The sequence below is a fragment of the Ictalurus furcatus genome, chromosome 17, assembly GCF_023375685.1.
Source record: "Ictalurus furcatus strain D&B chromosome 17, Billie_1.0, whole genome shotgun sequence".
NCBI lineage: Eukaryota > Metazoa > Chordata > Actinopteri > Siluriformes > Ictaluridae > Ictalurus > Ictalurus furcatus.
In genome coordinates this window covers 17,377,387-17,392,464 of record NC_071271.1, presented here as the reverse complement: position 1 = coordinate 17,392,464, position 15,078 = coordinate 17,377,387, and the positions used below count along the sequence as shown (strand labels likewise).

The following is a 15,078-nucleotide window of genomic DNA, read 5'->3' as shown; positions in this document are numbered from 1 at the left end:
ATCTCTCTCATTCTCTCACTTGAAGTTAATAAGGCAAAAAATGCACCTTGTCATGTTAGCAAGAAGCCACAAAGTCCTCCATCCTGAAGACATTCCTGTGTCGGAAAACTTAAAGGAACATCCTTACCTCTAACTGTTACAAAACGGTGACACTGGAGACTCCAAGACTTTCAAATGTGCTAAATAAATCTCCTCAGAGAAAACACCTAAATGATTTCTCACTTTTCTCATGTTTTGAATGTGGAGCATCTTCTATACAAGTCCCTATGTGCACTGATACTACAGAAACGATAACGTATTAGAACAATTAATAAAGATGATTATAATCCCTGCAGCTGGCACTATTGTCAGAGCTGCTGTTGCAGAAAATTAATCAACACCTTCTGACCAATCAGAATTGAGAATTCAACAGCGCTGTGGTTTATAAACTATATAGTGAGATTTGTATGCAATTACAGTATCTATTTATTATCTCAATTATGCTACAAACATTTGTAGCTAGGCTTTTTTTAATTCAAAATCTTCCTTTTATTACAGATTCATTAAAGGATTCATGTACCGTCACCAGCCACGCTGTCCTGAGAACGAATACTTCCTTGACTATGTGCGCTACTCATTCCTAATGAAGCTACACAGGAGTTTGCCTAAATCAGTACTGGACAAGAGCTGGCCTACACCACCACCTGCCCTGACTGAGGTTTGATGACATTTCCTATAAACCCTCCCTTATTCTTACATATACGAGATACAGTATGGAGTATGGATATGACGTATGACTGTGTGTTGATATATGCTAGGCATCAGAGCACCTCCGCAAGCTGTGTATGCAGAACATGGTGTGGAAGTACTGCAAGAGCATCAACCCAGAATGGAAGCATCAGGTAGAGCACTGACTCTTTACTGGTTTAAAATTAATAGAGGATTTTTCACAATTCAACTTGGGACTTGCTAAATACGAGCATCTTTCATTTTCCTTTGCGTTTCAGTTGGAGCAGAAGTCGGTGGCCAGTGAAATTTTTAAGGACAAGAAAGACAACTACCCTCAGAGTGTCGCCAAGCTGTTTGTGGGAACAAGGCTCAGTAAGTGTTTCTCTGTGCTGATTTATTTGTTGTTGAAATTGCCAATTCTAGGCTTTCAGCTGATCCCAGTTGTACTTGTAATTAAATAAGGGGTTATTTTATTACAACTTGATTTTCATGGATGGATATTATTGCTGGCAAATGCATATTGTAATTTTATAGCAATTATTTCTCACTCATAGCTCAAACAAACAAACAAACCCAGAAAATGTTTTTACATGCTTGCTTGTACATGTTACAAGGGTTTATCCTTTGGGCAAGGATCCAAAATCCATTAGTACTGTATGGGATGAATTTTTTCTCTCTGCTGTGTATTATAATGTTTTAGCATGTGTGTATTTGTTTAGATGGGGAGGATATCAATCCTAAAGTGCTCCAGGCTCTGGGCAGTGAGAAGATGAAGGTATGCATTCACTGAAGGATGGGGTACAAATAGAAGGTCGTCGCAATTAGTATTATTTTCTGTTAAAAAAAGAAATAAATAGCACAGTTCCAATAGCCTACTAAGACTGACATGATCACCAATGCTATCAGCAGAATTATGAAGCCGGCTTCCGCTATAAACAATGTTAGCCTTCTGGAGAAAGATGATAGATATTCAGATGGCCATTGAAATCACACAACACTTCAAATTCCTATGTGTGTAACTTGTATAGGAGTTATTTTGTATATGGAGTTAAGTCCAATGTGTGGCTCTTTACAGTATGCTGTTCCAGTGACTAAATATGACAGAAGAGGATACAAACCACGTTCACGGCAGCTGCTACTGACTTGCAGCAGTGCCGTCATAGTAGAGGAGACTAAGCTGAAACAGCGCATTGATTACAGTACTCTGAAAGGTGAAGCAGCAGATGAAAATAATATATAGTGAGCATAAATAATAATAATAGAAAAAATAAATATTGACCTTCCCCTTTTAGGCATTTCTGTCAGCTCCCTCAGCGATGGCATTTTTGTCCTCCACGTTGCCTGTGAGGACAACAAACAGAAGGTGAGAGTAAACGATGATCTGTGAAGGATGGCTACAGCAGAAAAAAAAATACAATATGGGGGGGGTTAGGGGGAATGAATATATAAACTCATATCTTGTTCATAGGGTGATGCAGTTCTACAGAGTGATCATGTGATTGAGACGTTAACCAAAGTGGCAATCTGTGCCGAGAAGATCAACAACATCAACATCAGCCAGGGAAGGTCAGCCTCATGCATGTGTACTTAATATGAATTTACAGGTGCAGCTCAAAATAATTCTTTATTCTAATATTTTAAGATCCTGGATTTTTGATTTCCCTGAGCTGTAAGCCGTAATCATTAGATTAAAGGTTTAAACAAAAAAAAGCTTGAAATATTTCACTGTATGTGTAATGAATCTAGAATATATGAAAGTTCCCCCCTTTGAATTAAATTACGGGGGAAAAAACGAGCTTTTCCATGATATAAAATTTTTTTGAGATGCACCTGCATATGAGAAATTAAGGAAATTTTTTGGATTCCCAGCAGCTTTCTAATTTCTTTCTTTCTATCCTTGAACAGCATAACATTCACAGTGAGTCAAGGAAAAGAAGGAATGATTGATTTCACGTCCGGCTCTGAGCTGCTCATTGCCAAAGCTAAGAACGGACACCTTTCAGTGGTAAGGAGTGGCACTATGCATTGCCTCATAACTAATACACATTAAAGTAATCCAGTTCATTGGTTTGCCAATTAATGAATGTGTTAATCCTCACGGATGAATAATTATGATTATAAAGATTGGTATACGTCAAATTTGTGTATGTTAAATAAATTCTCACATTATTGTAGTAGACCATGGTAGCTACGGATGTTTGTGAATGACTGCTCATCTGTTTAGTATAAAGTTTTAATTATAATGACATGATTAAACTTTAATCATGCCAAGAGCACACAGTGTCCTCCAAAAGTTAAAAGGAATCTAGCAATATTAAACGCTGGTTAAATAATACTATGTAACACATTTTTTGTCTCATAATAATACTATGTAACATTTCCAACAGATTTGGAAATGTTTTCGAGAGTCCTGATTTGTGCAAATAGAAGCTGATTTGTAGGGAGCTAATATATATATATATATATATATATGTATGTATGTATGTATGTATATATATATATATATATATATATATATATATATATATATATATATATATATTAAATAATCCCGCATGTCATTATTTTGCAGACTGCCCCTCGCCTCAATTCAAGATGATTGATCCGTCCTGACCAGTGACCGCAGACAAAGCTGCACTCTGCCAATGAGACGCCAAAGGCTTTGCTTCCACTTGTGAACTTCCAGCAAACTAATCAATATTTATATTTCTGTGTTTGAAATTTTTAATATTATTGTTCTTTTATGATTTTATTTTTGAAGCCAAGAAATAACAATATATCGGTGCATATTTCTTGCACTGTGTATCTATCTTGCTTAATGTGGGGAACAATAATTTGATGTCTGCGAAGCTTCTGCTTTATGTACAAGGAAAATCAGGGTTAGCAGTAAGAACTTTTGTTTCTGTTCACTTTTTCCAGGGACTCAGAAAGCAGAATCATCCTCTTGTATTTTAGTTACAGTAGTGAGAGAACATTTACTCCATTTTTTTTTATTATTATTTGAAAGTTTAAATTATTCCTTAGGAATTAAATAAACGCTATACCAAATACTTTTGCACGCAGTAGGATATTAATTGTGATTGGTATATTGTGGGAAAATGTATAAGGAATATTAATTGTTTTGTTGAGAGTGATGCTAAGTACATTGAGAGCCTGTGTTAAGTCTTTTGGAAATATGAAGAAAGGAGTGATTATCTTAGTATGATCACAGTGCATGTTGACCAACTCATGATGGTAATGGAAGGCTGAGTGGGTTTTATTCAAGCCAAGTTAAACTGATGTGTTGGAATAGACTTATATATATTACGCTCCTGTACACCAAACACTTTAGTCACACATGAATACCATTACCCTTTACTATGATGACATTTATGCAATTATTTAAAGCTTAAGGCAATGCTAAATATAGACGGTCTCTGTGATTTGATAAGCAATGTGTTCTGCCTATAGAATAACTTTACTCCCATTACAGTAGTAAATAGTTGCCTCGCTCTTTCTACACTGGATACATAGTAATGCTGTTTCCTAATCCACATGCTATTTAGGCTCAAGGTAAGCAGCTGTTAGCTTGTGAAGAAGAACATGGTAGTGAAGTATCCACCAAAAAGGGGTTTGTGTACTGTATGTATGTAAGCACTACTTTTGTGCATAATGAATATGGTATTTCAGGAACAAAAGTGCACATTAGCACGACACAGTCATGCACTTCATCGGAAATCAGGCACCTTTGTACTGTGTATACAGTATAATCTTTGGTCTTGCCTTTTATTGATTGTTAAGGGTCACTTTAGAATGTGGAGCAAGTGCCTATATCGCAGTTATTCTCACAGCGAATATTAAGCTTTAAAGAAGACACTATTATAACGCAGCTGTAAAAAGCTATTCTAAGTGCCACGTGTAACATAGAACAAATATATAAAAGTATATTTTTTATGGTTATAAATTGATCCCAACGCTGTCCTTGGAAAAGCTATGATTAACGTTTTCTTACTGCACCTATAGATAAGCATAATTGACACTTGTGATTTTGTTTTATACTATTTGTGTAATTTAAAAAACTGAAAAATGTTATTTGGATGCAAACTGACAATATACTTAAGCATAATAAAGCTGGTTTCCTAAATAAAGCTTTTGTCAGTCCTAAGCCTCTTTCCACTAATTCATTTTTCTGTGAGACATGTAAAGATGAATATACAGTCAGGTCCATAAATATTTGGCCATTGACAAAGTTATTAATTTAGCTGTCTATTACAGTATATAGGAGTTTATATATAGACATTGAGCGTTAATTTGTGGGTATTTACATACAAATTGGGTGAACATGCAGGAATTATAGCATTTTTTATTCAGCATATACTGTTTACTGCATACACGCACACAGTGGGTAAAGGCACACTGGAACCAGACAGTTGAAGTTGGAAAAATGTCTCCTGTTTTATTTATTTATTTATTTTCCCCCCCCCAAAATCATCAGCTGTCCAGTTTTGGTGAGTCTGTACCCACTGTAGTTGCAGATTCCTGTTTTTGACTGACAGGAGTGGAACCCAATGTCGTCTTCTGCTGTTGTAGCTCATCTGCATCAAGGTTTGATGTGTTTTGCGTTCTCAGATGCTTTTCTGCTCAGCACGGTTTTAATGAGTGGTTATTTGCGTTACTGTAGCCTTCCTGTCATGTTCCTGTTAAAGTGGACAGTGAGTGCATATACTCTGTGTGTGTGTGAGAGAGAGAGAGAGAATATGTACAGTGGTGTTTGAAAGTTTGTGAACCCTTTAGAATTCTCTATATTTCTGCAGTTAATTTGGAGGTGAAATTAGAGTTTGTGTTTTTGGAAGTGTATTTTATAGCATGAACAAAGGAGATTTCTGAGGACCTCAGAATAAAAGAGTTGTTGATGCTCATCAGGCTTGAAAAGGTTACGAAAACATCTCAAGAGATTGGACTCCACCAATCCACAGTCAGACAGATTGTGTACAAATGGAGGAAATTCAAGACCATTGTTACCCTCGCCAGGAGTGGTCGACAAACAAAGATCACTCCAAGAGCAAGACGTACATTTATATATGGCATTTGGCAGAAGCTCTTATCCAGAGTGACTTACATTCATCTAATTTATACATTTGAGTAGTTGAGGGTTAAGGGTCTTGCTCAAGGGCCCAACAGTGGGAATTGAACTCACAACCTTCTGGTGAAAAGTCCAACCTCTTAACCAAGGAGTTACCATTGCCCATTAATGTAATAGTTTAGGTAACCCTGGGTAACTTCTAAGCACCTAAAGGTCTCTCTCACATTGGCTAATGTTCATGAGTTCACCATCAGGAGAACACTGAACAACAATGGCGTGTGGCAGCGTTGCAAGGAGAAAGCCACTGCGCTCCAAAAAGAACATTGCTGCCTGTCTGCAGTTTGCTAAAGATCACATGGACAAGTCAGAAGCCTATTGGAACAATATTTTATGAATGGATGAGACTACAATAGAACATTTTTGGTTTACATGAGAAGAATGTTTGGAGAAAGGAAAACACTGTATTCCAGCATAAGAACCTTATCCTATCTGTGAAACCTGATGGTGGTAGTATCATGGTTTGGGCCTGTTTTGCTTCAGGACGGCTTGCCATCATTGCTGGAACAACGAATTCTGAATTATACCAGCGAATTCTAAAGGAAAATGTCAGGACATCTATCTGTGAACTGAATCACAAGAGAAAGTGGGTCATACAGCAAGACAACGACCCTAACAAAGTCATTCTAACAAAGAATGGTTAAAGAAGAATAAAGTTCATGTTTTGGAATGGCCAAGTCAAAGTCCTGACCTTAATCCAACAGAAATATTGTGGAAGGACCCGAAGCAAGCAGTTGATGTGAGGAAACCCACCAACATCCCAGAGTTGAAGCCGTTCTCTACTGAGGAATGGGCTTAATGTGGTGGCTTAACAGTTACGGCTCTGGGTTACTGATCGGAAGGTCGTGGGTTCATGCCCCAGCATCGCCAAGCTGCCACTGTTGGGCCCTTGAGCAAGGCCCTTAACCCTCTCTGCTCCAGGGGTGCCATATTATGGCTGACCCTGTGCTCTGACCCCAACCTCCTAACATGCTGGATATGCAAAGAAACTCATTATCATTAAAATTCCTCCAAGCCGATGTGCAGTACTGATCAACAGTTACCGAAGTGTTTAGTTGCAGTTATTGCTGCAGCCGGGGGTCACACCAGACACTGAAAGCAAAGGCTGACATAATTTTGCCTCTCTCATTAATATTGGATCATTTTCTTCTTCAAAAAATAAATCATGAGCTATAACACTTTTGTCTTATTTGCTTCATTTGGTTCTCTTTACCTACTTTTAGGACTTGTGTGAAAATGTTTTAGGTCATATTTATGCAGAAATATAGAAAATTCTTAAGGGTTCACAAGCCTCAAGCACCCGTGTATATCTAGAGCTAGTGTATACCTCACCTGTATGTTGGCTTCATTACTTACTGTGAGAGAATTCTACTCGTGTGTTTATGTTTTTCACTTTCTTATGAATGTCAGTCCATTTCATACACGACTGTGAGGTAAAACTTGAAAAACGTCCCAAACTTGAATAACAATCCTTCCTATCTTTCAGGGGGCGGAGTTATGGGCACGGCCCAAATACTAGTACCTCAGTGATCAGCTGACCTACATGACCACAGAGCGGGCGCGAGAAATCTGGACTGTAATCATGTACATGTACGCGATAGAAGTTTTTCTTTATCGAGATTTTCTTGCACCGTGATCTAGATCGAGGTCATTTTATGTGGAACTACCGCTTGGAAAGGTGTGAGACTTAATGCGGTTGTTTAACGTGGGGGAAAATAAACCAGCAGTTTCGTTTTCGAGGTTTATCAAGGTTTATCCTCCAACGCTGATATTTTCAATTTGGGATTGAAGGTGTATGGATAAAGTCGACCACTTGATTGGATTTGATCTGGGATCCACTTGCAAGGTTTGATTAAGTTACTCATTATCGGTTGTATTAGAGCTACAATATGGCTACAGTGTTACTGCTCTAAGTCATTTCATCATTTGAGTTAGCCAATAGTTGGCATGTTCATGATTTTGTGTTTCAACAGAGTTTTTCACAAAAGGGAACAACTTCCAAGAAGAACAGGAGTGTTCCATCGACAGCAACAAAAGACTGCAGTAACTGCTGAAAGTATTTAGAGTCAATTTCTCTCATAACAAACCTGATGGCTGTTGAAGCATGCAGCGTTCAGATACAAAAACGCAGGGTGGAGCTGGTGGAGAACTGGAGCAAACACTTGGACCCTCTGCTGGATCGCCTCTTCGAAATGGGGGCTGTGACAGAAGAGGACCTCAGCTTCATAAAAGGTGGGGGGCTTTTCGGTGAACGAGACTGTATGAGGACACTTCTGGATGTCCTGCAAGGACGAGGAGAGGAACCATGTCAGGCTTTTCTGTTCCTGTTGCCCAAACTTGAAGCGTCGAACTTCACTAGAACCACAAACCTGAGCGTGAAAGAGCCTGTGAGCGACCATCTCCAACGACACAAGGATATCTTGGCCAGGCAACACACACCAGGAAATTATCTCGGATCGACATCTGGACTTCCCAAGGCAGACTGGTTCACGGACATTACATTTTCTAGGCATACAGAACGACTAGTGCCAGTTCATTTCCAGCACGAGACATCAGTTGTCGGGGACGCATTTAGGGCAGGAAGGGCCCAGGCAAGAGGACAGGAAGAGACTTGTTCTTTTAAAGACGTCTATCAGAGCCTGCTCTCTGCCTCAGGGGATGGTGTGGCCTTGCTGTCTGGGGTTGCAGGTAGTGGCAAAACCACAGTGATTAAACGGTTGGTTCAGGAATGGGCTGTCGATGCAGACACGCAAAAGATCGTCTTACCTCTGTCTTTTCGTGAACTTAGCCTTATTACTGAACCCCAGAGCCTCCAGGTTTTGCTGTCTGATCATTACAGTCATCTCAAGCCTTTTCTGCCAGAATTAATGACTTCAAACCAAGGCCAGCTTCTGCTTATTCTGGATGGGCTCGATGAGTTCTCTTTCCCCTTGGACTTTGAACACACCCCTAAATGTTCAGACCCTGAGCGGGAGCTATCAGTAGGAGCCATGGTAGTGAATCTAATAAAAAGGAACCTCTTGCCGGATATCTCTATTCTCCTCACATCTCGGCCTCACGCTGTCGCAAAAGTCCCACAGCTACTGGTCAACCAGTTCTGCAGTGTGTTGGGGTTTTCCCCGACTCAACAACGGCAGTACTTTGAGCGAAGCTCTACCTCTAGCCAGATTGCTGCTGCCGTGTGGGGATTTGTGTCTTCCCACAAACCCCTTCAACTCATGTGTCACATCCCTGCCTTCTGCTGGATTGTGTCTACTGCCTTGCACAATGGTGCTTCCTGCCTCTTCTCGGACACCGCACCACGGGGTGGTGAGTCACAAACAAGTGCAAGTGAAGAAGGAGGAGAAGATCAGTGTCACACTTCATCTGAAAGTAATACAGTGATAAACAACAGACATGCCATTGGCTCCAGGCCGGTCACAATCACTGAGATCTACTGCTGCTTTTTTAAGACCATACTGCTCTTCCATGTAGGTGGGTGTGTGGAGGACATGCATCTCAACAGGCTCCAGGATGCTCCTCGTGTCCTAAAGGAGACAAAAGCAAAGCTTAGATGTCTGGGAGCTCTGGCCTTCAAAGGCCTGCTGGAGAGGAGATTTGTTTTCGACTCCGTAGACCTGGCCTCTTTCTCTCTAGAAAACAATGATCTCTTGCGTGCCTTCTTAGTGGAAAGTCTTAAAGTGGACAGATCTTCTCTAACATATGAGAAGAATTTTCAGTTTATTCATACCAGTGTGCAAGAGTTCCTAGCTGCACTTTATTATGTTCTGGAGTCATTGTCAGGTTCGGACCCTTTCACAGGACTCAAGCCAAACATGGGCCTGCTTGCTCCAACAGTGCACACACACCTAATGTCTGTTATTAGTAAATTACGGCGACCACAAGTTCTCTTGCGTAGACGAATTAAGAAAGCTCTCCACTGGGGAGAACGCCATCAGTCTGGACACCTGGATCTCTTCTGCAGGTGTAGTGTTCAGTACATTTTGGTTTTTTTCTTCATCCCAATGCAAAAAATGACTTCTTAGCAAAAGTAAATACCTTGAATATAGTCAAATGTATCTAGTATTTCTTATTATAAGATTAGAATAAATCAAATCTAAGATTATTAAACCTATTTAAAGGCATTTGTACTCATTTCAAGCTTGAAATTGTGCTAATTTCAAGCATTAATATCTAGAAAGAAGCAACATTATCTGCCATTAGAATAAGAACACTTCAAACTTGAAATGAGTAATAATGTCCAGAAATAGGTTTAATGATCTTATATTTGGTTTACTTTAATAATAAGAAATATAAAGATAGATTTGCCTATATTCAAGATATTTTCACTTGCTAAAATGGCAAGTTATTATCTGTAGTATATTACAATCATAATATTAACTGATTAACATTCCAGAGTAATTTAAATTGCTCACTCAAACTCCCATTAACAAATCTTTCATTAACAAACCTCCCATTAACAAACCTCCCATTAAGCTGGATACAAGCAAATTTATTAACCGAATGTGAACCTCAATTGATAGGCTTCAAATTGTATAATTGGCATGAGATCCTGCAATTTTATATACAGATTATGTGGTTAAGTTTAAATAGATTAGTTATTTCAATTTTACACACAAATTTCATGAAAGTATTGTGAAAGTCATTTCATATTAATGACTTGAAAGAAAGCAGTGCGACACATATCTATACATTAAGACAAATAAAACTAGCTATTCAATTAGGACTAAACAGACGTTGCCCTATAAACGGAGGTTCATCTGTGACCATGCTAGCTGAGGAAAGTTGGCGTACCAACAATTGTAAATCTGGCAGGAATGGCTAGTTTAGTTTTGCCTACGAAAACACAAAATGTAACTAAAGGAGGGCCACTGTTAAAAAGAATTCATGTATAAAATCTGTGGTCTTATTTTCTTTATTTGATGATTATAGAATTTAACATTTCTTTCTGCAGTAGTGCACATTAATCTGTCAGATGTAGGCAGAAATTAAACAGGAGACCACAGAGCATTCATTATTCAATAGGTTATCTTGAATTAGTCACAATTTGTACATTGTGCACTAACAATATGCTAGGATTTCCTCACAGGTTTCTTTTAATTGAGAAAATCCTTGGAGCAGCCATACATAAGAATAAGAATGCACTTTACCTGATCAGCATGAATTTGTCCGTGGATATTACTTCTAACACAACTACAAAAGTAAAAAAAAAAAAAAAAAAGGAAATTCTGAATAAGCTTTTTGTGCAGAAATTAGAAAAAAATTTTAGAGACACTACTGCAGATGCACTATTGAGTGAGACAAAGCAAAGTCAAGCGAAACGGGTGTAATAACATATTTAAGAGTCTTATTTTCAAAATGACTGTATTGTATTAACGTTAATGTTCAGTGGCTGGTCAGTAGTAAATGACGTAAAGCTGTACTGATTTTGGCGCAAGTTAGAGCTGCTGTTTTGATACCCAAAATTTAAACAAATACAGCCCCTCCCTTCAGTAATTCCTCTAAATCCATGCATGCTACCGAGGCTAAAAATCCTGAATGTCAGTGCATGAGAGGAAGAACTTCCTTATACTCCTCTGTATACCTATGTAGTTTTAGGAGTGTTCTCTATGGAAGTATAATAGTGCCAAATGTCCTAGCTGACACCTAGATGAACACTTTACAGTTGGTTTTATGACCGTCATCCCTTCGAACAATGTGTTTATGAACACGTCAGGTTGCCATTTTTGTTGCTTTTGCCCAACATTTCTTAGCTGACACTTATAATAATAGTGCTCTAATAATCACTTTTTCACTCTTTACACAGGTTTGTATCTGGCTTGCTAGTCCCCAAGACCCGCTTCATCTTAAATGGCCTTTTCCGTGATGAGCCAAAGTCTTATTTGGCCTCATGTGTGCCCTTGCTTTATGCTTCTCCTCCATTTGTGCTGCAGTTGCTCCACTCGCAGCTCCATAGCCCCAGTCTGAGTCCTGAAAGGCAGCTGAATGTGTGCCACTGCCTTTACGAGGCTAAGGACCCTGGACTGCCTCAGCGACTGCAGGCCTGGCTAAAATTGCTCTCTCAGGAGGGTATGGGTCATTGTACTGTAGCTTACAGGGACTGGAGTGAGCTAGCTTTCCTGCTGCAGCTGAGTCCGGACCTGCAGGTGCTCAATTTGGATGCACAGGGGCTCGATGCAGAGGGACTGCGCAGACTCCTGCCTGTACTTCCCCTCTTCTCCACCCTCAGGTGACTTCATGCATCACCTTTTGACGATCATGTATACAACTTTGATCTGTTGAGGAGCTGCTGAGCTACTAGGAGCTACCGGACTTGCTTTAATCATTCATTATTAAAATATTAATTATTTTTTCCTAAGGCTTGCGCAGAATCCTCTTGGTCCAGAGGGGGCAGAAGTGTTGTCTGTTGCTCTGCAGAGCCCTGACTGTCATATCGAGAGACTGTGGTAAGTTAGAGATACTAATGACCTTTTGATTTCTAACACGTGCCCAGTTCACAGTGACAGTGTTTGTGTGTGTGTGTGTGTGTGTGTGTGTGTCAGGGTGGTATCGACGGGTCTGGGCTGTGAGGGAGTCAGGATCCTAGCAGAGGGACTTAAAAAGAACAACACAGTGTTTGACCTCAGGTAACGGACAACGTTTCAGTTTTCACTGGTTGAGTGTGTTTACATTTAAATTTACATAAATATGCATCCTTCAGATAAAATGCTTATGATACACAGTGGTGAGTTATCCTTTTATAATATTGACTTTGCATTATTTTTGGGCAGAATGGCTATTAATAATATTGGTGACATTGGAGCTGCCTCTCTTGCTGAATTATTGACGACTAATCGTACTCTAAAAGATATTCGGTAAGAAATATACTTTTGATTATTCTGAAAACACACCCATGGGGTAAACACTGGGAGAGTTCAGTTAAAAAAAAACAAACATTTTAGCAGGTTATTTTTTTGTAATTGTATTGTTTTAAATAAGGTTTTCTGTTTTATATACAGTACATTGATTTGATTTTTACAAATACTGTCAAGTTTTTGCAATTTACATTATGTAAACGTGTTATATTGATAAAATACTACACGGTGTCTCGGAAGTCTCCATACGTAGGGGACTATGTTTGCCAGCACCACTTCGGTTGTGCCTTCGTCAATGGATGTTCGTGGACGTCCACTTCTCGGCTGGTCTGCAACACTTCCAGTCAGTTTGAATCTGTTAAAATGTTTGGCAGCAGTGTTGTGTGTGTGATGTGCTCGCCATGTTTCCTGTTAAAGTCCATCACAACCTTGCAACAGCTTCCCGATCCAGCCATGAGAACGATTTCAATACGTTCCTCTTTTGTCAAAGGCTAAAAAGTGTTAATTTTCCCTACGTATGGAGATTTTTGGGACATTATAATAATAATTATATTTAAAATGAATTATTATTAATATAATTAGCATTCATTCTCCTTAATATTGTTCTTATTCTTTATTTTTATGTTTGTATATTTTCTAGACTTAGGGACAATGTAGTGACGGACAAAGGGGCAGAACTCCTCAAGGCAGCCCTTATGGAGAACACCACCTTAGAGTACCTGTGGTAATGTTGTCACTGTAACCAAACTGCTGCACAGATCTGTTAAACAGAGTGACTTGAATTTCATAATGCACTGTTTTATCTTTTAGGTTGTTTGACAACAAATTTTCCAAGGAAGGTGTGCGGCAGCTGAAGGAATTTTCAAAGAACAGACCCAATCTTGACATCAAGGCCTGCTACTGATCCCCAGTTAACAAATAATCATAGATTAAAGACATGCTATTGGTAAAAGGGAATAGTTCCAACTCAGGATACTCCTAGTTTGCGCTTATCTAGGATTGTATTGCGCCTGTTTTGGTCTGAATCTGCATGGACATGGGTTCTACAAGACGCTGGATCTGTTATACAGGGATGTTGTACTATGTGGGAGGGACTGCACAGTTACTGTACATTAGACAGTGTTGCTTTCCACTTCATCCCAAAACTTCATGGAAGGGTTGACGTGTGACTGGAACCTGCACTTTATGTTCCTGGAATCATTCATTGATGATACATGGCTTGCATGGTGCATTATCACACTGAAGATATCGATGAACTGTAGCCATGAATGGATTAACTTGACCAGTGGTGAAGTTTATATTCACCCTGCCCTATAGATGTTCAGTAGGTACTATGAACTCTAGTATGTACCAGGAAGAACTCAACAGATGTTTTGTTTGTTGTGCCAAACTTGCTCTTCCATTAACAAGATGTGAAATCTGTATTTGTCTGACCAAGAATCTTTTTCACTCACCAGGACTCTAGTTTTGAGTTAGTGGCAAATGTCATGCCATGTTAAAAGTCACTAAGGTCATTTGGTTGGAATGTCCAGTGTACAAGAGTGTAAGTTGTACACTGTAGTGGAAGTTCACTCGATCTTACAAAGAATGTGTGCCTTTAACAAAAAGTAAGAGTTATTTTATTGAATTTCACAAGAGCCAAGTTTTCCCCTAGACCAAACCTTAATTATTCATAACGCTTCATCCAAGTTGGATCATTGAATTCATTCATTTATTCATCTTCAGGAACGGCTTTATCTTGGTGGATCCAGGGCCTATAACCCGGAACGCTGGGAATGAGGTGGTAATGCACTCTGAATCGGACGCCAGTTCATCACAATGAATCATTCAAGTTCTTGTGAATTTGAAATCATATGTCCATTGACGTTATTGTGGCAATAATTAAATTCCAGTGTTGAAATACAGTATACATGCACTAACCAGACCAGAATTCAGCCTGCAGAGACGCCTCATTTGGACTGACAAGATAACTTCTACTTTCACAATTATGTATTTTTTTTGTGGTTGTTTGTTTTACATTACTGTTACAAAATAGACAAATGCACATGAGAAAGGAAAAAAAAAGGAGAAAGAAAACGACTCTGTCATGCCGATATTAAAGTTAGTAGACAGGAATGACTGATTAGGAAACATGCTTCTCTTTCCATGCACATTCAGTCAAACATGTTTTTTAAAGTGTTAGTCATGGAATTTTTGCATGATACAGTAAAATTCTATCATGTGATTTTGTATTTTGTGGATTTATTTATCTTTTGTATTAAAATTATTATTATTATTATTATTATTATTATTATTCAAAAAAGCTTCTATCTCATAACTAATGTATGCAGGACTTTAGATTGGATTGGTGTGTTTGTGTGTAATCTCAATATTGCAATCATTCATTCCTATAAAGCA

At 38.8% G+C, this 15,078-nt stretch overlaps 2 protein-coding genes across 6 annotated transcripts in view; both read left to right on the top strand.

Annotated features, from left to right (window-relative positions):
• The window catches only part of myo1cb (myosin Ic, paralog b), a 56,595-nt gene extending 51,743 nt beyond the window's left edge, over positions 1 to 4,852 (top strand). For all 5 annotated transcript variants that reach the window (XM_053646474.1, XM_053646477.1, XM_053646478.1 and 2 more), the window contains 9 exons: positions 538 to 697; positions 798 to 881; positions 987 to 1,080; positions 1,428 to 1,483; positions 1,784 to 1,919; positions 2,001 to 2,071; positions 2,177 to 2,274; positions 2,614 to 2,713; positions 3,281 to 4,852. In XM_053646474.1, coding sequence (XP_053502449.1) covers positions 538 to 697; positions 798 to 881; positions 987 to 1,080; positions 1,428 to 1,483; positions 1,784 to 1,919; positions 2,001 to 2,071; positions 2,177 to 2,274; positions 2,614 to 2,713; positions 3,281 to 3,307 — 826 coding nt within the window. In that variant the 3' untranslated portion in view covers positions 3,308 to 4,852. The remainder of the gene's footprint in view (positions 1 to 537; positions 698 to 797; positions 882 to 986; positions 1,081 to 1,427; positions 1,484 to 1,783; positions 1,920 to 2,000; positions 2,072 to 2,176; positions 2,275 to 2,613; positions 2,714 to 3,280) is intronic.
• A 2,447-nt stretch (positions 4,853 to 7,299) lies between these two features.
• On the top strand, positions 7,300 to 14,970 carry si:dkey-118k5.3 (NLR family member X1). The gene is made up of 8 exons (XM_053646438.1): positions 7,300 to 7,673; positions 7,801 to 9,791; positions 11,634 to 12,056; positions 12,187 to 12,273; positions 12,370 to 12,453; positions 12,598 to 12,681; positions 13,322 to 13,405; positions 13,492 to 14,970. Exons 2-8 carry the CDS (start codon positions 7,918 to 7,920, stop codon positions 13,583 to 13,585), a joined length of 2,730 nt encoding a protein of 909 aa, XP_053502413.1. The 5' UTR covers positions 7,300 to 7,673; positions 7,801 to 7,917; the 3' UTR covers positions 13,586 to 14,970.
• Positions 14,971 to 15,078: the final 108 nt, after the last annotated feature.

What these genes read in the sequence shown, in the direction of transcription:
- si:dkey-118k5.3 (XM_053646438.1), top strand. Translation starts at nt 7,918, where the DNA reads ATGGCTGTTGAAGCATGCAGCGTTCAGATACAAAAACGCAGGGTGGAG. An exon ending in TGTCATATCGAGAGACTGTG is followed by an intron (nt 12,274 to 12,369) that starts GTAAGTTAGAGA and finishes TGTGTGTGTCAG; the next exon opens with GGTGGTATCGACGGGTCTGG. An exon ending in CGTACTCTAAAAGATATTCG is followed by an intron (nt 12,682 to 13,321) that starts GTAAGAAATATA and finishes TATATTTTCTAG; the next exon opens with ACTTAGGGACAATGTAGTGA.